This window comes from Schistocerca gregaria, chromosome 1 (genome assembly GCF_023897955.1).
Source record: "Schistocerca gregaria isolate iqSchGreg1 chromosome 1, iqSchGreg1.2, whole genome shotgun sequence".
Taxonomy (NCBI): domain Eukaryota; kingdom Metazoa; phylum Arthropoda; class Insecta; order Orthoptera; family Acrididae; genus Schistocerca; species Schistocerca gregaria.
In genome coordinates this window covers 307,744,114-307,770,950 of record NC_064920.1, presented here as the reverse complement: position 1 = coordinate 307,770,950, position 26,837 = coordinate 307,744,114, and the positions used below count along the sequence as shown (strand labels likewise).

General features: G+C 38.5%; 1 protein-coding gene across 1 annotated transcript in view; it reads right to left on the bottom strand.

Annotated features, from left to right (window-relative positions):
- LOC126342992 (BRISC complex subunit FAM175B-like) overlaps positions 1-26,837 on the bottom strand; it is a 127,665-nt gene that overhangs the window by 34,405 nt on the left and 66,423 nt on the right. Inside the window, exon 4 of the mRNA XM_050001903.1 lies at positions 3,707-3,906. Coding sequence (XP_049857860.1) covers positions 3,707-3,906 — 200 coding nt within the window. The remainder of the gene's footprint in view (positions 1-3,706; positions 3,907-26,837) is intronic.

The following is a 26,837-nucleotide window of genomic DNA, read 5'->3' as shown; positions in this document are numbered from 1 at the left end:
AAGAAGAATTTGACCTAAAAACTATATTTGTTAATTAGATAATAAGTTTCTAAAAACTCATTCTTGTTTGTAATAAATAGGAAAAATATTAAATTTGAGAAAAATTATATAATTAGTTTTATTTTATGTGATGTTTAAAGCTTTCCCGGCATACTGATTGTTACCCTTGTTTTTATGGAACATAGTTTTATAAACCTAAAATACACATTTGAAATGATGATAATGAGAAAAAAAAATAATAATTTTCATATAGCGGTCAAAATAACCGCATCAGCAGTTCTAGGTATACAATACATTCCGGCGGTTCTAGTGTTAACCATGTACTATTTGTAACCACTACTTGATGGCCATTGCCATGCCATCCATAATTTAATGTCTATTACGTCAGATCTTGTCCCATGAACATTTCGTCATAAAGCATAAATCACAGGAATGTATTAAATATGTTAATGCAAAATTGGGTGTGCATTAACACTGTTAACAAAGAAATTTGAGAGGGACATTAAAAACTGTCGTAAACAGGGGGAAATCGTTAATTCTGGGAAAGTAAAAGTGGGGTTATAATTTCTCATTCCCTTTAACACTTTTGTGTTCTACTGTACAAAGAAGCCCCTCTTTCCACACACTCTTGTTTCTGTGATTGTTGGTATTCGCCACTTCATTAGTAGAGCAAACCATTCCTGTTAAATGTAGAAAACTGTACTTTGCATTACTTTCATAGAAGTTAATACAGAAGTTAATACAGTTTAAATAAGCATTGCACACAATTAATATGCTATATTCCACAATGAATGAAACAACAGCTGTAAAAATATTTCTGTATAGTTATGTTAGTGATATATTTTATTCATGTTACAGACAAAATGGTAACAAATTTAGAAAACTGATCTACAATTGTTGTAATGACAAATGCAAGGTACTTCCTGTAAACTAGGATAAGATACTGATGATAACTAAAGTTATGCCAACTGTCACTTTGCGTGCGCGCGCCCACACACACACACACACACACACACACACACACACACACACACACACACACACACAAACTAACAATGGGCAAGATGGAATGGAACACAAACAGATCAATAACGAGCTATACAAAGCGGAAACTTAGATGTGTTGGGAGGATTTTAGGAAGGTACGGTGAATCTGTTAGAGAAATCACATACAGGGCACCAGTACGACATATTCTGGAATACTGATCCAGTGTTTCGAGCTTTTATATTGAGTAGACCTGACAGCATATAATTAAACACCTCCGAGAAATGCTGCTAGGAGCATAACATGATGGTAAGGCTCGCTAGATAGTTTAACAGACACACTCAAGAAAGTTAAATGGGAATCTTTTGAAGAAAGATGGCATTTTTCTCATGGAACTAAGAGAAAAAGTATTTCATATAGAGCCTGCAGCCATCCTGCTGTCTTCATTATAAATCTCAAATACGGACCATGAGAATAAGATATGAGAGGTTAGGGAGAGGAACAGGATTGAGTAAGGAGAACAATGACACAAAATCACTCTTCATCATGGACTGCCAAATGACTTCCAGAATATCTATGTAGGTGCAGAATTAAAATAGGATTCTTGAACATGAGTCAAGAATCTTAATCACTGTGTTGTTTCACGCAGTTGAAAACTATATGAACATAAAAATGTAAATGGGGCACATAAGCTGTGAATGGTGCACTTCTAGTACTGTACAGAGTTACAAATAAATACAACATGAAGACATATGTACACGAATACAGTTTGCTGTGAAAAGATACTGTATTTTATGTTTACATTTTCTTTTAAACTTGCAACTTGTTCCACAATTGTTCTGCCTGTTGACGTAACTGGTTAGCGGACGTTTCAAGCATCGCAGACTGGACCAAGTTATCCCATCATGTCTTACGAATGCTCAACAGGGAATAAATAAGGTGGTGTGAAAGCCGGTCCAATTGAAAAACTCTCTGCTGAGCACATTGGACAATATGAGAAATGGGTACACTGACCAATACCTACTGGAAATATGCACTTCCATAACATTTTAGGACTTAGAATGAGTTGGATGATGATCTGGTCACTAGATGTGTTTGGTGACTAAGATATGGCTCCAGACATCAGGGTGTCTCTAGCTGATCTTTTACGTCATTTCTTGATGCAATCCTTTGCAAATGGGGTGAATAGTGATGAGGTGTCAAAGGCACCCTTGCAACCCATACCCGTTGAAGCAATCCATGGTTAAACTGTATGCTGCTACCATCTGGAATGATGACAATGAGTATGTAAACATTTCAAAGGCCATCAGCACCATCTCCTGTACAAAGCTTAAATTTCAAGTCTCAGTTTACAGCTTCTCCAAGAGGACCATCTAGCCACTCGTGGTTTTAAATCCTCCGAATTTGGTTTTACATTGTTTCCCTAACCTCTGTTCAGTTTGAAAACAAAATCAGGGTTTGTTTCCTTCTTTATTAATCTTTAAATGAATCAGAACTCTATCTGCAGTGACAATGTCAATAAGTAATTAAACATCAACCTGCATTCTTTTTACCAATAACTCTTGAGACTAGCTCTATCACTGCTTATTGAAAAGCAATTGAATATGGAACTCCCACATAGAATGACTCTCCAGTTATTTCTATAAAGCATCACTGAAAATTTGCAGTTGTTCGATGAAAATAAAAAAAGAAATCCTTCCGATTGTATACGAACTATCAAAACCAGCAATTTGTTTAGATTTACTAAAGAGGCACAACACTCAAATACCTGTTCATAAATATGCAGGACAAAGGATTTCAATCTTATTGTTGTTTATATAGCTACGTTTTCCCTTTCTGTAACACTACAGTACTAATTTCCATCAAATAAATCTTTGAGATTTAAAATGGTGTTCTAATAAATATAGCTCCTCCACAAATATTCATCATACTTAAGTTAAAATATGAAAAAAAAGTGTATTCATTTATATTTAAGCTTGCAATGTGCCCCAAGTGGAGTTGCAGGAAGACTAACATGTTACTTCTTTTTTAAAATAAATAAATAAATAAATAAATAAATAAGGGATGAAGGTTTGTAATTGTACTCTTAAGTATCTATAGTTTTATTCAGCAGTTAACCATGCCACAAATTCAAAATAATACTGTATGGTTATTTTGTTGCTTATGTCTATAGAAATTTAAGAAATGTAGTTTCTATGATAAAATTGGCAAGTTATTAGCAGTGAGAAAATATTTCAAAACAATTTTAAGAGACTGAAAACTAGTCCATTCAAAATGAGTTATATTTAAATAAATTTCTGTGACCACTCATTTAATTTGTGAAAATTTCATTATTTGAAAACACTATCTGGTAATTTAATATTTTTTTTATTATTCATTCCATAATCTCTGCAAACATTCAAAATATATGTAGGAATATATAATGGTGCACATTATCCCATGTTGTGCACACATCCTTCAAAAATTCTAAGTTGATTTAATTTTTATCATCTGTTTCATGTGTCATTAAAGGAAGATGTTTATCATATTGTTATAAAGACAACAACTTCCTATTTCTTTTTGACGATTCAAGTGTAAATAATAACCTCTTCCTCCTGAGGCAGCATGCAGTCTCTTTGAGGAAAAAAAAATCTTTTACAGATACCAAATGAAATGACAACTTATTTATACAGGAAAATGAAGTGAGTGAATGCTCACAGCCATGTAACAAATGACACAGTACCTGTTACGATACCTCACAAATTTGTGATTGAAGGTGTGAGTGGATCCTGAATTTGAGACAAGTGTATTCAGAATACCCATCATAAAAAGTTCTGATGACAAATTAGGTAACATTGTCTGTAGCTGTTTATGTAGCAACTTGTCTCGCAAATGTGGAACTAGAGCAGCATTCCGACGAAAAGTGTACCATCCAACAATATCCTGAGAAGAAAGAGTAATAACAATAACAATAACAACAACAATGATAACAACAACAACTACTACTACTACTACTGATATGACTATAAATATGGAAATAGTTTATGTGCAAGTGTTGACATGTGTGCACGATCTTTGTTATAACCACAATACTGTAACAAATATTTTCCTTTAATGTGGCAATACTTTGGATTGTTTTGGAATGTATCTTTCAGCAAGTTCCAGTCAAAAAAGTCAAACAATCAGAGATATGCACTGTGGGGGATGGGGCTCTGGAAGACCTTTATATGTATCAGGTCTTTTATATTCATGCGACACTGCACATCCATGCGGCAGTGAGCTCTGCGTTCACCAGTTGGCTTCAAAATTGGCAAATACTCTTTAAGAAAGAAGACAGGCTTGATTACATTGCTCATTATTCGTCTAACTAGAGTGTTTCACAAGTTTTGTTGTGACTGACAGAACAAGCACAAACTGCATATGACAGTGCCTTGTGTGTTTACCACCCACCTAAACGCTTTTCATTAATTATTTATGGCAGCATAGGCAAAAGATCCTGGCGTAGTCCATATCAATTCAGGCAGGCTAGGAAAAAAATCTCACCTCCATAGTCTCAGATGTTACTGAATTTAGCATACGTTAAAATTAAGGACTAAGTAAGGAACACGAATTTTTTTTTGTTTTCTCCAAAAAAATTTCTGCTCTGAGATACAGCCATCCAAAAATGACACTGCACATACCGTTTTGAAGATGCGAATTTTGAAAAAAAAAATTAAAACTGGAACAGTTCTAGATATTTTGTTGGTTTTTTATTTGAAAGACAATTAATTGCTTTATGAATACAAAGAAATCATCCATTTGGACTTATCTGTCAAAGTTCTTTTACGATAGTGTTATGAACATTTTGTATAATTTATGGAAAAAAAATTAATTTTTTCAAAAATGCCAATCCATAAAATTGTTTTTTTTTCTGTTGATTAGTACCATATACTTCTACATTCCCTGAAAAGGAGAGCTTCCACTTTTAGGTTGAACAGGTTTTATAAACAATTGAAATTTTTGCCATACATATAACCTGTTTTATTATCACATCATCACAAAGGGCTCATAAAAATAAAAAACCTAGTCTTATTTAACATAATTTTAGTTTTGAAAGATAAATAAGAGACTCATTTACAAAGCATTTTAAATGGTTCCAAAATGTATGGGAAACGTCCAAAGTTTCAATTTATACAACTTCTGTGCACTCCACTCTGTTTTGTACTGAAATTAGCCAGTCAATGAACTAACAATGTGTTCCACTGCTTCAGTATCTTCCTTTGATATAGAGTGACGCCTTCCTGTTGAACCAATAGGAACTGGAGCACTTACAATCTTCAAAACATAGAGAACAGGAAATGAGCACTGATGGCATTGTTGCTGCCCTTCAGACGGAAACCTATATCCAGCAGCTCGGCCATGTGGTAGCATCAAGTTCACTACAATTTCGTTTAACTCAACTGGCATCTATAATCTCTGCACTCCACCAGTCAGTCAGTCAATCAATCACAGTCATACAAACAGGCCACAAACATCCCCCTTCTCAGGTTGTGACTTTGAATATTATCCTGCTGTTTCTGAGGTGTTGGCTGAACGAACAAAATGTCTTCTTTCTTGCTCTTTAAAGTCCTTGCAATATGAGTTCGCCCATCACAGAGTACAAAAATGTGTCTTCTGAATCCCTTTCACAGGAGTAGTTTGTTTGAACTATTCTTCTTTTTTTCTCCTACTCACAGAATTCTTTGATTTCCTCTTTGGAGAAAAGAATGGGGGCTGTGGATGTGCAAGATTTCACGACTCTTGTAAAATCCTAAGCATTCTGAATCACAGTTGTATTTGGTCCGGAAAGATTATGTTTTGTAGCATGGTGCTTCGCCCTGGCCTCCTATACCATCACAAGGCCCCTTCCCGTGACCAGTAGCATTGTATACCCAGTCAGTTGTCATAAGTGACTTGCTCAATTCAAACAGCTGGAAACAATTTTATAAATGACTAGGAGCAACATCAAAAATAATGATGATCTCTGCCCCTGTTTGCAGTTGAAGAATTTTGTGCCTTGCTAGCAAAGAATGTGCCGAGTCATGTCCTATGTCATCACATATAACTGCAACTCTTGAGGTCTAGTTTTGAAAATATGCCACCCTTGTAAAAGTTGAAACCTGGTTATTACTCCAATGATACTCTTGTACTTCTTGTAGGAACATTACAGATCAGTTCTCAGCAAAATCACAGTGAAGCACTAAACACAGTTCTTCAGCTTGTACACACCTTTTCACTTTTGCATTGTGGTGTTGCAATTTCTTCAGATGCTGGTGTGTTAGTGCTTTCACTGACCATTTACCAAGTTTATCTATGAAACTGTCAAAAGCAACTGTTTTCTAAATTAGCTTATTTTCCTCCCATATTGGATATGTAATTTCTGCAGTTATCTGCTACGTCTTCCAGGCCAAGTGTCTGTAAAGACAGACCTCACTTCCCAGGGCAGTCTATGGATGAACAGTTAGATGACCCAACAGACTGCACACTCCTCAACTCCGATACATAAACTTATTTTTCCATATACCACATGTTCCCCTACTGATAAAATTTTATAACTATTCTCTTTTTACTTTTCAACAGTTCACTAACACCGATGTAAAATTTTGGCTGTTGGCAAATATTTACTGTAAATTTCCTAGGGTATTATTAATTTCTCAATTTTTGTACCATACTCTTATTAATGTGTGTGTTAACTTGAGTACGCTGTTATTTTTTTACGCAACCAAAACTGGTTGAGTGATTCAAAGAAATTAAAATCTTATTTAGTGGCCATCAGTGGCATCAAAGTTTTCTGTGCAGACACTGCTTTCAAAAGTTCTGTTACTATGGAAGATATAGATCTACTTATCACATTTACATCCATCTGTTGTATAATCTTGGAACATATTCTGAGCTCACACATAAAAGAGGCACTCTTACAGAATAATCTCTTTCATGCTAATGTCAGTCATCTGAAACCCAATTTGCACTTCTCATGTGACAATTGTGACAGGATTGAAGATTTCTTGGTATGTTCATATTGTATACTAGTGAGCTGTTCACAATTTTATGTACTTTCCAATCCCCCCCCTCCCTCTCCCTCTCCCTCTCCCTCTCCCTCTCCCGCTCACACACACACACACTATACTGACCACAGCCCCTCTGTCCCTCACCTTCTACCTCCAATCTGTCCACCTCTTACTTCGCCCCCTCTGTTCATCCCACCCTCCCTACCATCTGACCTCAAGCATATATAATGGGACTTACCAAACAAAAGCGCTGGCAGGTCGATAGACACACAAACACACACACAAAATTCTACCTTTCGCAACCAACGGTTGCTTCTTCAGGAAAGAGGGAAGGAGAGGGAAAGACGAAAGGATGTGGGTTTTAAGGGAGAGGGTAAGTAGTCATTCCAACCCCGGGAGCGGAAAGACTTACCTTAGGGGGAAAAAGGGACAGGTGTACACTCGCACAAACACACATATCCATCCGCACATACACAGACACAAGCAGACATGTCTGCTTGTGTCTGTGTATGTGCGGATGGATGTGCGTGCGTGCGTGCGTACACACACACACACACACACACACACACACACACACACACACACACACACACACACACACACACACCACAAGCAGACATGTCTGCTTGTGTCTGTGTATGTGTATGTGTATGTGCGGATGGATGTGTGTGTTTGTGCGAGCGTACACCTGTCCTTTTTTCCCCCTAAGGTAAGTCTTTCTGCTCCTGGGGTTGGAATGACTCCTTACCCTCTCCCTTAAAACCCTGTGTACACCTGTCCTTTTTTTCACCCCTAAGGTAAGTCTTTCCACTCCCGGGATTGGAATGACTCCTTACCCACTCCCTTAAAACCCACATCCTTTCATCTTTCCTTCTCTTTCCCTCTTTCCTGACGAAGCAACCATTGGTTGCGAAAGCTAGAATTGTGTGTGTGTGTGTGTGTGTGTGTGTGTGTGTGTGTGTGTGTGTGTGTGTGTGTGTTGTGCCTATCTACCGGCGCTTTCCCGCTTAGTAAATCATGGAATCTTTGTTTTAAATATATATATCATTTCGTCAATGAAACCTTGATTTGAAATTTAAGTTGCTTAAAATGAATGGATAAATCGGTTGGGATCCCTGATATATTGCACAATAAAGGCCTCTCCTGATTCTGCATGTGTAGGGGTTACAACTTTAATGATAGTATTTCACACAGTCTTAATTTGCAAAGTTTCAGACAATTCAAATTATGTCTTAATATTCTAATCACATGCTGATAAGCCATAAACATAGCTTTCCTGTGTCCTTTAAAACTGACTGCAAGGAAGAAAACAAAACAGCACATTGTTGTTTCAAATTGTCTTATTCTTTAATCGTCCTGCTATCACAGTTAAAAATGAATGCAGGAAACAAAAAGAAACTGCACATTTTCACAGCACAGCAGTTTCTTTCTCACAGTCAAACAGAAAACCTCTACATTGTTGTTTAGAAAATTATAGACCTTATGCTCAACTGAATGTTTACCACACACACACACACACACACACACACAGACACACACACACAGACACAAGCAAGAAATAATTGGTACCAATATTTATTAGAATATAGTGTAAACATTTTAGTAAAATCTCAAGACCTTTCGAGATTTCTGGTAAGAATGTTAAACAGTGACCTTTTTTATATAGTATTATACATTTTATATACATAAATATTTATATTCCATATATATTAAAATTATGTAGTATATATGCCTTATCTCTCACAGGGAAGGTACTATTCTGTTACTACAATATCAATGAGAGACAACTGGAATCAGATGACTTGTACAAACGCCAAGGTAAAACAATTGTAGGAATATAAAATGGAATGTTGACACAGACTCTATTGTAAGAAAAATGTAGTTTACTAAGAAGACTGCTTACAAATCACTTTTAAGTTCCATCTTATAACATGGCTCAAATCTGTGGGACCCATACTACATAGGTCTCACAAGGGACATTTAACTTATAAAAATAAGAGCAACATGAATGGTTACAGATTTGTTTGACTTCTGGGAGAGCACCACAAAAATGTTGAAAAATCTGAATTGCCAGATCCTTTAATTAAGACACCAATCATCCCCCTATAATCCCTCCAGCAGCAACCTTGAAGGCAATATTTGGCTAATTATGTAGGCACAGAGGCATTTAAATGGATATTTTCCCCATGTTTTGTATGTGAATGGAATGGAAAAACCTAAGATGGGGCATCAAGCTAATCACACACTGCCAAGCGGTTCACAGTGGTTTGCAGATTATGCAGGGCATCTGTCCTAAGAGTCATCAGGCAGATTTTCTCTGTCCCCCCCTTGAGATACTGTATTTACCTGATAAGATGATCCTGAATATCAGACATCTTTTTTAGGATGCTCCTTGGGGGGGATTCATTTTAATATATTCTGGCTAATCAATATTATAAACTTATATTCACATAAGGTATCTGCTTAAAATGTTAACGTGACAACTATTCTAAACACAGGCCATTTATTCATTATCTACATTTCAATAACACAAGGAGTAATAAAATAAACAAAAAGGAATTATTTACATTAATTTTTCATTACTGCCTTTTTGTTTGCTTAGCCTGTCGTCTATAGTATCGTCTATAGTTGCCACGAATATTTGGCAATTTCTTCCGAATATGTTGCGATTTCTCAGGTTGTGATTATGATGGGACATGAAAATATACATAGTGAACTTCACATTTATATTGCCATGAGAATGTCACAATATCTGTTGCTTCAAAAATATTGTCTGCTCGGCACTCTCTTATTGGCTATGTTCTAAGAGCCAGAGAAACTGGCACACCTGCCTAATATCTTGTAGGGCACCTACGAACACGAAGAAGTGCCGCACACGATATGGCATGGACTCTACTGATATCTGAAGTAGTGCTGGAGGGAATTGACACCATGAATCCTGTATTGCTGCCTATAAATCTGTATAATTGCAAGGGGGTGGGGATCTCTTTTGAACAGTATGTTGCAAGGCATCCCAAATGTGCTCAATAATGTTCTTGTCTGGGAAGTTTGGTGGCCAGCAGAAGCGTTTAAACTAAGAACAGTGTTCCTGGAGCCACTCTGTAGCTATTCCAGATGTGTGGGGTCTCACATTGTCCTACTGGAATTGCACAAGTCCGTCGGAATCCACAATGGGCATGAATGAATGCAGGTGATCAGATAGTACGCTTACGTACATGTCACCCATCAGAGTCTTATCTAGACGTATCAGGGGTCTGATATCACACTCCAACTGCACACGTCCCACACCATTACAGAGCCTCCACTAGCTTGAATAGTCCCCTGTTGACATGCAGGGTCCAGGGTTTCATGAAGTTGTCTCCATACCAGTACACATCCATCCACTTGATACAATCTGAAACAAGAGTCGTCCGACCAGGCAACATGTTTCCAGTCATCAATCATCCAATGTTTGTGTTGACGGGCCACGGTGAGGCGTAAAGGTTTGTGTCATGCAGTCACCAAGGGTACATGAGTGGTCCCTTCCGCTCTGAAAGCCCATATCTATGATGTTTCATTGAATGGTTCGCACAGTGACACTTCATGGCCCAGCAGTGAAATCTGCAGCAATTTGCAGAAGGGTTGCACTTCTGTCACGTTGAATGATTCTCTTCATTTGTCGATCCATCCTGTTCTTGCACAATCTCTTTCCGGCTGCAGCAATGTCCGAGATTTGATGTTTTACTGGATTCCTTGTATTCACAGACCACTCGTGAAATAGTTGCACGGTAAAATCCCCACTCCATTTCTACCTCGAGATGCTACATCCCATCGTTTGTTTGCTGACTATAACACCACATTCAAAATCGCTTAAATCTTGATAAGCTGCCATCGAAGCAGCAGTAAGGGATCTATCAACCTCCCCAGACACTTGTTGTCTTATATAGGCATTGCTGACCAAAGCACCACATTCTGTCTGTTTACATATCTGTATTTGAATACACATGCCTATATCAATTTCTTTGGCACTTCAGTGTACGAGCAGCAGGCAAGTCATGCAGCACAGCAGGTCTCGACAACATTGATGCATGAAATACAGAAATACACCACTGGCAGCACTGTCTAGACTTTTAGGGTCGCCTGCAGAATTTACACTGTTGTTGAGCATTCGTACACTTTGGAAGTCATTTCAATTCCTAGTGCAAATGGATTCAGAGCAACTGCAGTTTAAATGAGGTAGACATTCATATAAAGCTAAAGTATGCAGTGCAGATTCCCACAGTTTGCAACATAGGTAAATTTACTGCTCCTCACCACTGCCCAAAATGGTTCAAATGGCTCTGAGCACTATGGGACTTAACTTCTGAGGTCATCAGACCCCTAGAACTTCTAACTACTTAAACCTAACTAACCTAAGGACATCACACACATTCATGCCCAAGGCAGGATTCAAACATGTGACCATAGCAGTCGCGCGGTTCCAGACTGTAGCGCCTAGAACTGCTCGACCACTTCGGCTGGCTACCATTCCCCACCATGCACTCATCATAGTTCTCAGCCAAATTGGTGTCACTGGCTCTATTCCAACTCTTCCATACTAATACACTCGAGCAAAAGTGAAACATAGACAGTAATATCTTCTAGGGTTCAGGTCACGTGTAACTACAGCAATTAATACATAAATAAAAGATCGCAGTCACCATTCAGTGCAATTCTGAAAATTTTGCTCATCCAGCAATCTAGTGACCTCTGTTGGTATTATCTACATCTACATCTAAATCCATACTCTGCAAGCCACCTGACCTGGCAGAGGGTACTTTGAGTACCTCTATCAGTTCTAGCTACTATTCGAGTCTCTTATTGTTCGTGGAAAGAAAGATTGTCGGTATGCCTCTGTGTGGGCTCTAATCTCTCCGATTTTATCCTCATGGTCTCCTTACGAGATATACATAAGAGGGAGCAATATACTGCTCGGCTCCTCGGTGGAGGTATGTTCTCGAAACTTCAACAAAAGCCCGTACTGAGCTACTGAGCATGTATCTTGCAATCTTCCACTGGAGTTTATCTATCATCTCTGTAACGCTTTCACGATTACTAAATGATCCTGTAATGAAGCACGCTGCTCTCCGTTGGATCTTCTCTCTCTCTCTTCTATTAACCCTATCTCGTATGGACCCACACCAGTGAGCAGTATTCAAGCAGTGGGTGAACAAGTATACTGTCATCTACGGATTCTTCCAATGAATCACAGTCTGGCATCTGCTTTACCGAGAATTAATTTTATATGGTCATTCCATTTTAAATCACTCCTAATGCTTACTCCCAGATAATTTATGAAATTAACTGCTTCCATTTGCTGACCTACTATATTGTAGCTAAATGATAAAGGACATTTCTTTCTATGTATTTGCAGCACATTTCACTTTTCTACATTGAGATTCAATTGCCATTCCCTACACCATGGGTCAATTTGTCACAGATCCTCCAGCATTTCAGTACAATTTTCCATTGTTACAACCTCTCGATATACTACAGCATCATCAGCAAAAAGCCTCAGTGAATTTTCGATGTTATCCACAAGGTCATTTATGTATATTGTGAACAGCAACAGTCCTACGACACTCCCCTGCAGGCACACTTGAAATCACTCTTAAATCGGAAGACTTCTCTCCATTGAGAATGACATGCTGTGCTCTGTTTTATAGGAACTCTTCAATCCAGTCTCACAATTGGTCTGATAGTACATATGCTCTTACTCTGTTCATTCAACGACTGTGGGAAACTGTATCAAATGCCTTGTGGAAGTCAAGAAACATGGCATCTACCTAGGAATCCGATTCTATGGCCCTCTGGGTATCGTGGACGAATAGCGCGACCTGGGTTTCACACTATCGCCTTTTTCGAAACCCATGCTGATTCCTACAGAGTAGATTTCTAGTCTCCAGAAAAGTCATTATACTCGAACATAATATGTGCTCCAAAATTCTACAACTGATCGACGTTAGAGGTATAGGTCTATAGTTCTGCTCATCTGTTTGATGTCTCTTCTTGAAAATGGGTATTACCTGTGCCCTTTTCCAATCCTTTGGAATGCTATGCTCTTCTAGATACCTACGGTACACCGCTGCAAGAAAGGGGCAAGTTCCTTCGTGTACTCTGCATGAAATCGACTTGGTATCCCATCAGGTCTAGCGGCCTTTCCTCTTTTGAGCAATTTTAATTGTTTCTCTATCCCTCTGTCATCTATTTCGATATCTACCATTTTGTCATCTGTGCGAAAATCTAGACAAGGTACTGCAGTAAAGTCTTCCTCTGTGAAAGAGCTTTGGAAAATGACGTTTAGTATTTCGGCCTTTAGTCTGTCATCCTCTATTTCTTAGGATTTTCTGCCAAGTCAATACATATCACTTTACTTTTGAATTAGTAGACTGCCTCTCACATAGCCCTCCTCACACTACATTTTACTTCATGTAATTTTTGTTTGACTGCAAGGCTTTGGCTACGTTTATGTTTGCTGTGAAGTTCCCTTTGCTTCCGCAGCAGTTTTCTAACTCTGTTGTTGTACCACGGTGGCTCTTTTCCATCTCTTACGATCCTGTTTGGCGCATACTCAACTAACACATATTGCACGATGGTTTTGAACTTTGTCCACTGATCCACAACACTATCTGTACTTGAGACCAAACTTTTGTGTTTGAGCCGTCAAGTACTCCGAAATCTGCTTTTTGTCACTTTTGCTAAACAGAAAACTCTTCCTACCTTTTCTTAATATTGCTATTTATGGCTGAAATAATCAATGCAGTAACCACTTTATGATCGCTGATTCCCTGCTCTGCGCCAACTGTTTCAAATAGTTTGGGTCTGTTTGTCACTAGAAGGTCTAATATGTTATCGCGACGAGTTGGGCTCTCTGTTTAACTGCTCAAGGTAGTTTTCAGATAATGCACTTACACACACACACACACACACACACACACACACACACACACACACACACACAGGTTCTTTCTGTTGTAATTTATTCTTGCAATAACAACTGCAGTCAATTTATTGTGATGTATTTAGTCTGTTAGGCATTCAATTCTAGATTAATTTTCTTTCTTGTTTCATTTTAATGTCACCATTTTGCTCTAAAGCTGTTGATGTTTTTCCCCAGTATTCTAATACATGAACAATGTCCAAATTTCTTGTTTACAACTCACTTAGTAGATCATTAAAATTTCTCATAACAAAATAGAACATTGATTAGGGTTCAGAATCAAATAATGGTTTTTGAAGTGCAAGATTTTCACCTTAGAATATTACTTTTACTTCAAAAGCAATGCAAATGTACAATGTGTACGCTGTTTCCATAAATGTACGAGACCTTTTATTGCAAATCTTTTCAAATAGAACAAATCTTTATAAGTTTATAGAATTTAATGCTGTTTCCTCCTGTGTGTCACAAAATTGACAATTTTTAAGCAGAGCATATATTGTTTTAGGGCCTGAGCAACAACAGTTTAATCTACAAACATAAGACAACTCCGTATTTTTCAAATGACAAATTTGGGACAAAACCTATTCGTATAATCAGGTGAATAAAGTATTTACAATGTGTAACTGGAGTCAGCCTAAACAAAAACTGCTCTTCACTTCTTTCATGCAACACCTGTGACTTGCTTGACATGCCACCCAGGCCTATGTAAACTTTTACTGCCATGCAGCAGCATTGCTCATTCACTGCTGGAGTATTGATTATTCTTCACGATTTACTGTTCCTGTCAATACGTATCGCTAAAGTGAATAACGCACTAGAATAATTTGGTATCACTATTGAATGGACACGTAATGATTCTACTTTAAATTTCTTTGTAACAGGAAAGAAACAGAGGGTTTCCATCAATACTGGGTCTCACACGAAAGACATGGTGAGTGGCATTTGTTTAGGATGACTAGAGTTACATACCGCAAAAACTAAATTGCAAATACCTTGAAAAATTTCAGAGAAAATGCACCTGATGACTCTTCAGAGGGAAATCAGGTATATTTAGAGTTATATAACCCAGAATGTGAATGATCTGCTAACGTGCAAAAGCGTTACGGTCATGGGAAGGTGTGGATGAACAGATCTCTGTTGGAGTTGGATGGAGGTGCCAATGATGTAGGAAGCCAATCTGTTATTACTCTCTCTATTAACAATTATACATGCACACAGACCAGTGGATCTGCATCAGATGGCGATGAGCCAGACGGTAGCCAGGGCTAAGTAACTGAGCCTAACAAAACTATCCGGGCAATGAACATGGAGCTGCAGGCTGGAAAGCAGCAGCAGCAGCAGCAGCTGGGTTGTCCCGAACTCACAGCTCAGCCTGGACCACGGAGATGGAGGCACGAAGTTGCTTCTTTACAGCCTGGAGACGCCGAATGTAGCAGCATCATAAGTACAGCACTGACTGGCACGGCTGTACACCATAGAGAGGGCTGTCTGTGCCAACGGCGATGGTCTCAACCTGGAGGTTGAAAACTGTGGCCCAGCACCGATTCTGTGGGAGAGTAGTGTTATTGTCTTGCCTAGAAAGCTCTAGAATGGAGGCCAATGATGGGCTTCCCGTGGTGGCTGTGTGACAGTCAGTCACACTGCAAAAGTTTTCCAGGTCATTTGCACTCGCAAGGGGCCAATGCAAGTGCAAACGGCCTCTGCTGACTTGTGGGGTGCTCCATCAAGTGGGCAGACTGTGGCTACAACCTCATTGGTCTGGGCTGCTTTCTGGGCTGCTAGAGCATCAGGACACAACATTTCCTTCCTCATTAGACTAATTTGGTCCACTAGATTACAGCTTAAGAGTTTGGAGGCAAGAGAGACATTGACTTTTCTATTGCTGTTTCTAATACTTTACAATCTACTGCATTAAGCTGGGCACTGCAGTAAATTCACTGTTGAGAGTAGTACTTCATCAAATCCTTCATCACCTTAAATGACATAACTTATTTGTATTTTCTGTTACCAGCCACTTATTGGTTTTATGCTTGATTTAACATACCGTACTGCAACACATTTTGATCATCATCTGCTCATCTTCAGGCATTTACACATACCAAAAACTGTCATTTACACATACTGAAAATTGATACTAAATTGATACTTAAAAATAAAATGTCTTAAATTAACATAGGACTTTTTGTTCATAGTTCGTTGTTGGTGTGGTTGTTGGGGCATTTGGAGAATGGATGCCCAGTGATGTCTTCTGTGGTGAGTGGCAGTGTCTTGTTTATTATAACTGGCACCACAGCCTGTAGAAATGCAGATAGTTTCCAATGATCTGTTATGGTGGGAAAACTGTGTGACACACTTTTCTACATGACAGTTGTTCACTTATGATTCTGGCAACCCAAAGTTTTGTTTGCATCATTGGTACACTGGCTGAGTTGTTGCGAGACCTTACACTGTTGTATTATTTTGACACTGTTTTTTTGACATAATTTACTGCACAAAATTTTCTATTGCATTAGAACTGGCTTAAGAGTTGACATTGGTTATCTCATTAAAAATAGTATCTCCATATTTTGTTTTATGAAAGAAAACTTACATTTTTTCCATGACATCCATTCTTTCGCTTATTCTGATTTTGTGTGAAACTTCGAGATTGTCTTATTTTCGAATAGTGCGGCAGCGTATATTCCTGATGGTGATTTGTTACATGTATCGAGCCTATAGCAGTCTAAATGTTGGGTTTTACATCATTTTCTGAAGTTTGTGTCTGTCTGGCCTCTATAACGTTTGAAGATAATTTTGTAAATGACAGAGCATCACAAACTGAATATAACAGAGTGAATAAGCTTCCAACATTGTTGGTTGTTGGTACTGAAGTTTATTTTTACACCTGTTTTTTATAGTGTGCTAATTTGTTAGACATTATACCAACATATGTCATTTTTATATATTTAACTGCTAGAGTGCTGTCAGTTGTGACTGTGGCTTAATGATGATCTTCATTTTTTAAAATTATTATTATCTGTTGTGACATTAATGAGTGAAGGATCTTATCCATTGTTTATTGTGGTTTCTATTTCTTCTGAAAGAACCAGAGGTTGTACAGAGTTTCAGGGAGCGCATAAGTTAACAATTGACAGGAATGGGGGACAGAAATACTGCAGAAGAAGAATGGGTAACTTTGAGGAATGAAATAGTGAAGGCAGCAGAGGATCAAGTAGGTAAAAAGACGAGGGCTAATAGAAATCCTTGGGTAACACAGGAGATACTGAATTTAATTGATGAAAGGAGAAACACAAATATGCAGTAAGTGAAGCAGGCAAAAAGGAATACAAACGTCTCAAAAATGAGATCGACAGGGAGTGCACAATGGCTAAGCAGAGATGGCTAGAGGACAAATGTAAGGATGTAGAGGCTTATCTCACTAGGGGTAAGATGATACTGCCTACAAGAAAATTTAAGAGCCCTTTGGAGATAAGAGAACCACTTGCATGAACATCAAGAGCTCAGATGGAAACCCAGTTCTAAGCAAAGAAGGGAAAGCAGAAAGGTGGGAGGAGTATATAGAGGGTCTATACTGGGGCGATGTACTTGAGGACAATATTATGTAAGTGGAAGAGGATGTAGATGAAGATGAAATGGGAGATATGATACTGTGTGTGAAGAGTTTGACAGAGCATTGAAAGACCTAAGACAAAACAAGGTCCCCCAAGGTCCTGGGAGTAGACAACATTCCATTAGAACTACTGACAGCCTTGGGAGAGCTAACCCTGACAAAACTCCACCATCTGGTGAGGAAGATGTATGAGACAGGCGAACTTCCCTCAAACTTCAGGAAGAATATAATAATTGCAATCCCAAAGAAAGCAGGTGTTGACAGATGTGAAAATTACCGACTATCAGTTTAATAAGTTAATCAGTTTAATAAGTCACAAGAATACTAACGTGAATTCTTTACAGACGAATGGAAAAACTAGTAGAAGCCGACCTCGGGGAAGATCAGTTTGGATTCCGTAGAAATGTTGGAACACGTGAGGCAATACTGACCTTACGACTTATCTTAGAAGAAAGATTACAAAAAGGCAAACCTACGTTTCTTACATTTGTAGACTTAGAGAAAGCTTTTGACAATGTTAACTGGAATACTCTCTTTCAAATTATGAAGGTGGCAGGGGTAAAAAAACAGGGAGCGTAAGGCTATTTACAATTTGTACAGAAACCAGATAGCAGTTATAAGAGTCGAGGGGCGTGAAAGGGGAGCAGTCGTTGGGAAGGGAGTGAAACAGTGTTGTAGCCTATCCCCGATGTTATTCAATCTGTATATTGAGCAAGCAGTGAAGGAAACAAAAGAAAAATTCGGAGTGGGTATTAAAATTCATGGAGAAGAAATAAAAACTTTGAGGTTCGCTGATGACATTGCAATTCTGTCAGAGACAGCAAAGAAATTGGAAGAGCAGTTGAACAGAATGGACAGTGTCTTGAAAGGAGGGTGTAAGATGAACATCAACAAAAGCAAAACAAGGATAATGGAATGTAGTCGAATTAAGTTGGGTGATGCTGAGGGAATTACATTAGGAAATGAGACACAGTAGTTAAGGAGTTTTGCTATTTGGGGAGCAAAATAACTGATGATGGTCGAAGTAGAGAGGATATAAAATGTAGACTGGCAATGGCAAGGAAAGGGTTTCTGAAGGAGAGAAATTTGTTAACATCGAGTATAGATTTAAGTGTCAGGAAGTTATTTCTGAAAGTATTTGTATGGAGTGTAGCCATGTATGGAAGTGAAACATGGACGATAACTAGTTTGGGCAAGAAGAGAACAGAAGCTTTCGAAATGTGGTGCAACAGAAGAATGCTGAAGATTAGATGGGTAGAGCACATAACTAATGAGGAAGTATTGAATAGGATTGGGGAGAAGAGAAGTTTGTGGCACAACTTGACTAGAAGAAGGGATCGGTTGGTAGGACATATTCTGAGGCATCAAAGGATCACCAATTTAGTACTGGAGGGCAGTGTGGAGGGTAAAAATCGTAGAGGGAGACCAAGACATGAATACTTCAAGTAGATTCAGAAGGATGTAGGCTACAGTAGGTACTGGGAGATGAAGAGGCTTGCACAGGATAGAATAGCTTGGAGAGCTGCATCAAACCAGTCTCAGGACCACAACAACAACAACAACAACAACAACAACATTAACAACATTTCTTCTTTCTGTTGTGTGTGTTCAAGTGGAAATTTCTGGGCTTTGTATAGCATTGATCAACATATAGTTTTTCATGGGCAGTGGTTTGGGTGCAGGATTTTGGTAAGGTGGTATCTATGAACATTAAAAGACAGTCTGCAGGCCTTCATGGCTATTGTCACTACAGTTAAAAGCTTCTGGGTTGTTAGGCTACATCATTTTTCCTCCTAAAATAATCGAAGTTTCAACCCTGTTCTTCAGAATGTTTTAGGGTCCACTACTGCTGGAACCCTGTTAGAGATCAGTGTCGCAGTTTCTTATAGAGGGGAGCTTTCCCACATTTGTGCTGGAGAAGTGGGAGTATCAGTTAAAATTCTTGTGGCTACCACTGGTGAGCCATTGTCACATGCTAAAATTCCTGCACTGATGCAGAAGAAGGGGCATTATTGGCTAAACTCTTATGGATAATATCCTATGGTTATCTGTGGCTCATCATTTGATAGATAGGCACTACTCCATACTTATGTTGGAGAAGGGTTATTGGTTGAAATTCCTCCTACTGCTATTGATTGGCCATCATTGGCTAGATGTGAAATGGACAGAGCAAGAGAGGGAATGTTTACCCAAAATATTTTTGTCCGCCAAGGTGACTTGCAGGGCATTGTTTTGCTTGCACACTGTGGCTGCATATTCACTTTCTCGATGGTGGGGAGCAACACCGCCAGAAGCCTATAGCCCTCCTCTTTATTAAAATTACATGCATTCTTGGTAATTTCAACCACTTCTTGGACTTTTCTTCTATAGATATTGGTTTCCTTAGACAGCACATTATTAAAATGGATGTCAGAGGCACAGTTCTCATGATGTTCCACTACCGCCTATTTTACACTTTTTTAGCTGCATGTGCATTCGTGTTCCTTAATGCGGTCTTTAACAGTTCTTCCTTTTTCGCCTATATACACTATGCTGCAGCTACATGTCACTTGATAGACACCTGCATTATGGAGGCAATCAAGTGCATCCACGTTTCATTGAAAAAAATCTTATATTTTGTTTTGACTAAAGAAAGATGTCTGGATACCATTTTTCTTTAGAATTCTGCTTATGCAGTCAGTGACCCCAAAAGTAAATGGTAACCTAATGGAGTGGGAAGGCAGTTCCGCACCATTCTTATTAGCATGATTAATATTCCACCTAAAAGCCCTATCAATCTAACAACTGTTATAGCCATTTGCCTTTTTAAAAAGGACTATGAACGCAAACAGCTACGAAAGCTGTTCGATCGATAGGGCTTTTACATAGAATATTAATTACACTAATGAGAATGATGAGAAATTGCCTTATCATTCTGTTAGGTTACTGTTCGTTTCTGGAGTAACCGACTGCATAAGTAGAATTCTAAAGAAAAATGCTATCCATATGTCTTTCTTTAGTCAAAACACAATTAAAAGATTTTTTCCAACGAATAACAGATGCACCTGAATGCCTCCACAATGCAGGTGTCTATCAAGTGACATGTGACATGTGACTGGAGGAGTGCATATAGGCGAAACAGGAAGAACTGTTTTAGCCACGTGTGCCGTTCATGTTTGCGGTACTTAACAAAGTGTAAAATCGGCAGTAGTGGAACATCATGAGAACTGTAGCTCTGACATTCATTTTAATAACGTATGTGTGCTGGCTAAGGTTCAAAATGGTTCAAATGGCTCTGAGCACTATGGGACTCAACTGCTGTGGTCATTAGTCCCCTAGAACTTAGAACTACTTAAACCTAACTAACCTAAGGACATCACACACATCCATGCCCGAGGCAGGATTCGAACCTGCGACCGTAGCAGTCGCACGGTTCCGGACTGCGCGCCTAGAACCGCGAGACCACCGCGGCCGGCTGCTGGCTAAGGAAACCAACATTTACAGAAGAAAGATCCGAGACGACGGATGTAGGCTTCCAGTGCTATGGCTCAGGAAGTGAATATGCAGCTGCAGTGTGCGAACAGTACAACCAATGCCCTGCAAGTCACCTCGGCGGACAATAATATTTTGGGTAAACATTGCCTCCTCTTACTTTGTTTCACATCCAGCCAATGATGATGATGGTGGCCAGCCAATGATGATGATGGTGGCCAGCCAATGATGATGATGGTGGCCAGCCAATGATGATGATGGTGGCCAGCCAACCGACAGCAGCAGGAGAAATTTCAATCAATAACCCTTCTCCAGCATAAGTGCAGAATAATGCCTTTCTATCCAATGATGATGGACCACTAATACAGGGTGTATACGGGGACAAAGAAAAAAAAATCCCGGATTATTCCCGGATATCCCGTTTAAAAAACATGCTTTTTCCCGGGGGAAAACACACTACTTCTGTGCTAAGTGACAGTAGGTTTTCCGTAGATTTTCCCTCGGAACTGTAAAACTTATCAATCCTTTGAATGGTTAACGTCTTATACAATCGCGTAGAACTTCCCAGGGGGGGGGGGGGGGGGGGGGGGGGGGGGGGAAAAAAAGGGGGGGGGGAGTTTTGGAGAGACTTTTAATTAAAAAAAGGAGAGAAGTTTTGGAAAGACCTTTGATTTGCAGCAACATATATGCTGCATATTTTCATATTACGAAAGTATAAATTCGAATTGCACCAAACACAGCGCGTTAGTTTCCGGAGCATTGAAACCGAGGTTGCGATGTCCTTTTGTAAGCGAGTCATAACTCAAGCCATGAGATTTCGCCAGCCGATGACAGCAGCTATTCAAAGCATAGGACACCTGTTATAGTCAGCCAATAGCAAGATCACTGGTTACATAGCGTGAACACGCATGAGGAAAAGTTAACGGTTTACATTAATGTACACAGTACCGTACATCTACAAGAAAAGCTCAGCTTTCACACATAATTTTGGTCTCTAAGATTAACACGCTACAACAGAAGCTAAGCTGTCACATGTATATTGCTTTTTTTTTGCTCATGTTATACTTTAAGATACATCACACAAATGTGCCAGTAAATTTAAAATTCTAACATAAAAGTCTCGGCTCGAAATTCAATGGCTGATCCTCAAACTGTTCAGTTTGGATTTAGAGATCATCCCACTTTCTCACACGTAACAAAATTCATGTTGCATAGAAAGAAATTTTCTTTGAAAGTAACACTTTTCTAACCACCGTTCACAATACTATCCGCAGACTGTTAGAAATAGGTTCGATTTACCAGTTGCCAGATAGCGCCAGGAAACAGGCATTATTGTACGTGTGCAACTGTAGTGGTGTAGGAAGCCCGCATGTTAGTGTGTATAAAGCACTAACAGAGCTTACATTACATCATAAAAGAAACAGGGCATCAGAGGATACTCCTAAGAGCATAATTCGATTGAAGTGCAAATTGGCTTTTTCCAGATTCACAATGAAGTAGGTCCCATCTGATATTAAGCTTTTCAGTGTGGTTTTAGGGATGTAAATTTTCTTGGAGTACCAGTACTCTGCGATCTCTTTATTATGGCATAATGCCATATATGGCAGAAGATAAAGTGCACTTGAAATTCAGTAAACAGTTGGAACTAGGCAATACTGTAGAATGAAACACTTTGTTTCAAATAAAATGATTGCCTCAGCGGAAAGATTAGTAAAGCCATATTTCTTTAGCAAACTTGAAAAAATAACTTCACCGTTCTGCAAGACGATTAATACTTGACTGCTACTAACTTGGAAACAAAATAAAATAAAATCAGAAAACAAATTAATATTATATCTTTGCCCTCCGTAATAATGTGAATGTATTTTAATTCACTTGATAGCTCCCGGCCACAGAAATCTGTTTGTTTTCACATGGCGTGGGAGCTGTACACGAAGAGAAGCAGCGAAATCACTTAATGTAAACACGGGTCACGTGGAGGTTAACCCCCTCCCCACAACTAAGACAACTCTATGCAAGCATGAATCTGGCAGCTAGGGCACAGGAGAAAAATTTTTCTCATTTGCATCTGGCTGCTTGCTGCTACTACTGATACAGCTAACAGCCAAACTTCAAGTAACGGGAGAAGGTACTGCTAATACGCGAGTCAAATGCGCATGCACCGCTGGCAATTGGTCAAACGAACCTAACATGAACAGTTGTGATGTAATGCTCATAGCAAGCAGTTTATTGTTACGAAGAATTACACTCTGCGCCCTACGGCCTTTGGAATATTTTTGCTATTTGCACATGCTTGTGCGTGCACGGTGTTTTGTTGTTGTAAATTGCACATTTCCTTTGCCACTAAAGTTTTATTTTTTTCCCTCTCTTTATATTTTATTGCTGTAGTATCATTCTCCAGTAGCAAGATACAATAACATTCTTTGCTAGAGAATCAATTCTGCAGTCAAAACTGCAAAAATGTAACTGAAAGCTAAAACAATGAAAAATTCACGGAATTCTGAAAAATTCCCGGGTTTTTCCCGGTTTTCTCCCGGATGAAAAAATTCCCGGATTTCTTGGTTGTCCCGGGTCGTATACATCCTGTAATAGTATCCATAAGAGTTTAGCCAATAACGCCCATTCTTCTGCATCAGTGTGAAAATAGTAGCCTATGGCAATGACCCACTAATGGTAGCCACAAGAATTTTAACTGATACTCCCACTTCTCCAGCACAAATGCGGGAAAACCCCCTTTTATAAGACAATGTGACACTGGTTTCTGACAGTGTTCTAGCAATAGTGGGCACTGAAACATCCTGAAGAAGATCCCAGCAGAAGGTGTAGTGATTCGAGAATTTCTGTGTAAATTCTAGAACCACTTGGCCTTCTACCATCTCAAACACACGATATTCTACATAAGAGTGTGGGTGGTAAAATCCTACCTACTGAGTGTCACATGTTTGTGTGCAGGTTTCAATCAAGTCACTCGTGGGGAAGAAAGTAGAAGCAGCGGTTGAACGACAATGACAAGTACTTGTCAGGCAATCCATAGATGTTTCAGAGTAAGAACCATGGACAGAATTTTATTCTGTATGGAGTTCAAAGATACCGCTGGCTAACAAAATTTAAAGTTCGCTTATCTACTTATTTCACAAGTAGAGAGAGAGGCTTAAATATCCCCGTACCTAGCATCATTCTCTGGAGAAGGAGTGAAGAGAGTTTTCCAGCAGCCAGCTAGCCAGCAAAGAAGATCGGCTGCGAATCTCAAATAAGTCACCTCGCATAAAAGAATTGGAAACTTTGTACATCTACTTCATGCTTTGAATTGTGATATTTTATACATAATCATTATACAAGTGATATAATTCATAACAACATTTCATATCTTACCAATATACATTCTTTACTTAGGTTTACATACATATCTCTTCTTTTCCATAATAACAATCATTCTTATTTTACTTTGACATTAAGATGTGAGTTTTCACTCAAGGTTTTAGTCAGCTTTTCTAACATTTAGGAATCGTGAAAACTTTTTCTCTTTTCTTTATTTTCTTTTTCAATCAAAAACTTCATGTGTTTATGACGCATGAGTAATCTATTTCCCATTCTTGTCATTTTGTACCACCTTTATCCTAGTATGTACTATTTTCATTAGTTTTAGTTTTTAGTTTGGAGGAGCTCTGGGAGAACTGAAAGTGTTCTTTTGGACACTCATTTATTTCTAAAAAACATAATAACGCTAGTCGTTCAAAGAATTTACACATTACAGAATAATTCCTATAAAATTTGTGACTTGTCATGGTACTGTCCCCTTCTAGGATCAGCACCTATGCCTTGATTGTGGGTTGATCTTGTGAGAGCACTGTCTTTCCATTCTGGTAGGTACGCCCCTTATAAAACATTCCTATTATTTAGGCCACAGATCGTCCTATCTCCACATAGGTACGCCTGCCCTTTATACTTAGTGAATGCTGGGTACGGCCCCCTCATCCTTTCTTAGTAGGCCTCACAGTTGTACACATTTCTATGTATAATAAAGTATTTTATGCTGAAGATAAAAATCTATCTTAAGTTTCACATTTATTCTTTAATATATCATTTACTCCCCATAGTCCTCCTCTACTTATCAACTTCTATACTTTCAATAGATACTATGTCAACATATACTATTCATGCCCTACTATCCTTCAATTCATTAGAGTATTATTATACTGTCATTTCTTATTGATCATCATGATTAACATTCTTTCCAGCTTTTGTTCTCTCTCTTTGCTCATGTCTTTTTCTTAGTTTATATACACCTTTTCTTATGTGTATTCAATGTAGATATATGTGTGCATATTTCTAGATATACCCACATTTTCCCCACATCTCACATCGTGACAGGCTTTCTGGTCTGTTATTGGATGTTTGCGTCTAAGTGTATACTTGTGTATATGCAGATGCGTGTTCGTTTAGTTTGATTTTTTGGCCTTATTATCTAAAGATAAGATGTAGGTTATTAGAGACCACGGAAATAAAATAGGACTTCAGCAATAAAAGTTTATGAATATGGAAAGAGGGAAAAAATAGACAAGTTCTCAAATGAGACGTAAGAAAGGCAAAAATAGATGTGGATGCTAGGGTCGAAGAAGAAAAGAAGACACCCCCAAAGACAGGAAACCCTTCCCACATCCCTCCCCCATGATCCCTACCTCTCAGGTACTTGAGAGAGACGCCCGGAGGTGGTTTCGTGTTAAATTGTCTCCTACAGAACTGACATATCCCACCTTCACTGTCGAAGTCCTGAAGGAAATCCTAGCAACCCTACGGAAACAGCATTCGGTTTACTAAGCAATAAGACTCCACAATTGTTCTAGATTTTAAAGTATAGATGACAGAATAGTTTAAGATTTTAAAGGAATTCAGTGCAGGAAGACTATTTTGGAAGAAACACTGAAAACAACTTGGGATCCAACGGTCGTCAGTCTGCCCGTTAACTCATAATGTTGACATCCCTAGGGGATAGATGACTCCATCTGGGTCACATGAATCTAATATTAACTTTTCTTGTGCACTGGCAGACCAGTAATTTTCTTTAAAATTCTTTTGAAAGTCCTCCCAAGATGAAAAATTCTCAATATTTACTGTACCCCATTCTGAGGCTTCCCTTAGAAGATACCCCACAGCAAATTCGATTTTCTTAGAATCTTCCCAATTTTTGGGTAATGCTTGGTTAAACCCTTTTAAGAAATGGGTCAGATGTACATCTCCATCCATCTTAAATTTAGGGAATTGTCTAGATAACCCTGAATTAACCCCCCATTGTAAATCAGTCGCAGCTTCACTAGTTAACACCACACTAGGTGACGTTACCCTTTTTTCCTACTTTATCCTAGATAAAGGCGATACGTTTCCGGAGGTTATTCTCTCAGTAACTATTCTATCTAATTTCTTCAAATTGTTCTTCCAAACTACTTACATTTATAATATCACAGTTTGTTATTTTCGCTTTGAAATTTCTTTCCACATTATCTCCTCATATACTGACACCAGTAATTCGCAACTGAATAATCGGTATTAATTCATTATTCTTACCTACACTCTCTTTCAAAGTATTCAACTTAACATTGGACACATTTTCAAAAGATCCAAACTTTTCATTAATTTTGGATTCCACATTATCACATCTGTCCTCAATGTTAAATTCTAACCTTTTTGATAAATCTTATAAATTGTCATTCTGTTTTTGAGTAAGGTCAGTAAACATTTGTTTACATGAATGGTCAAGGGATTAGTCAATTCATTCTTTAAATCTATTTTTAAATTCTCTACTCTACTATTT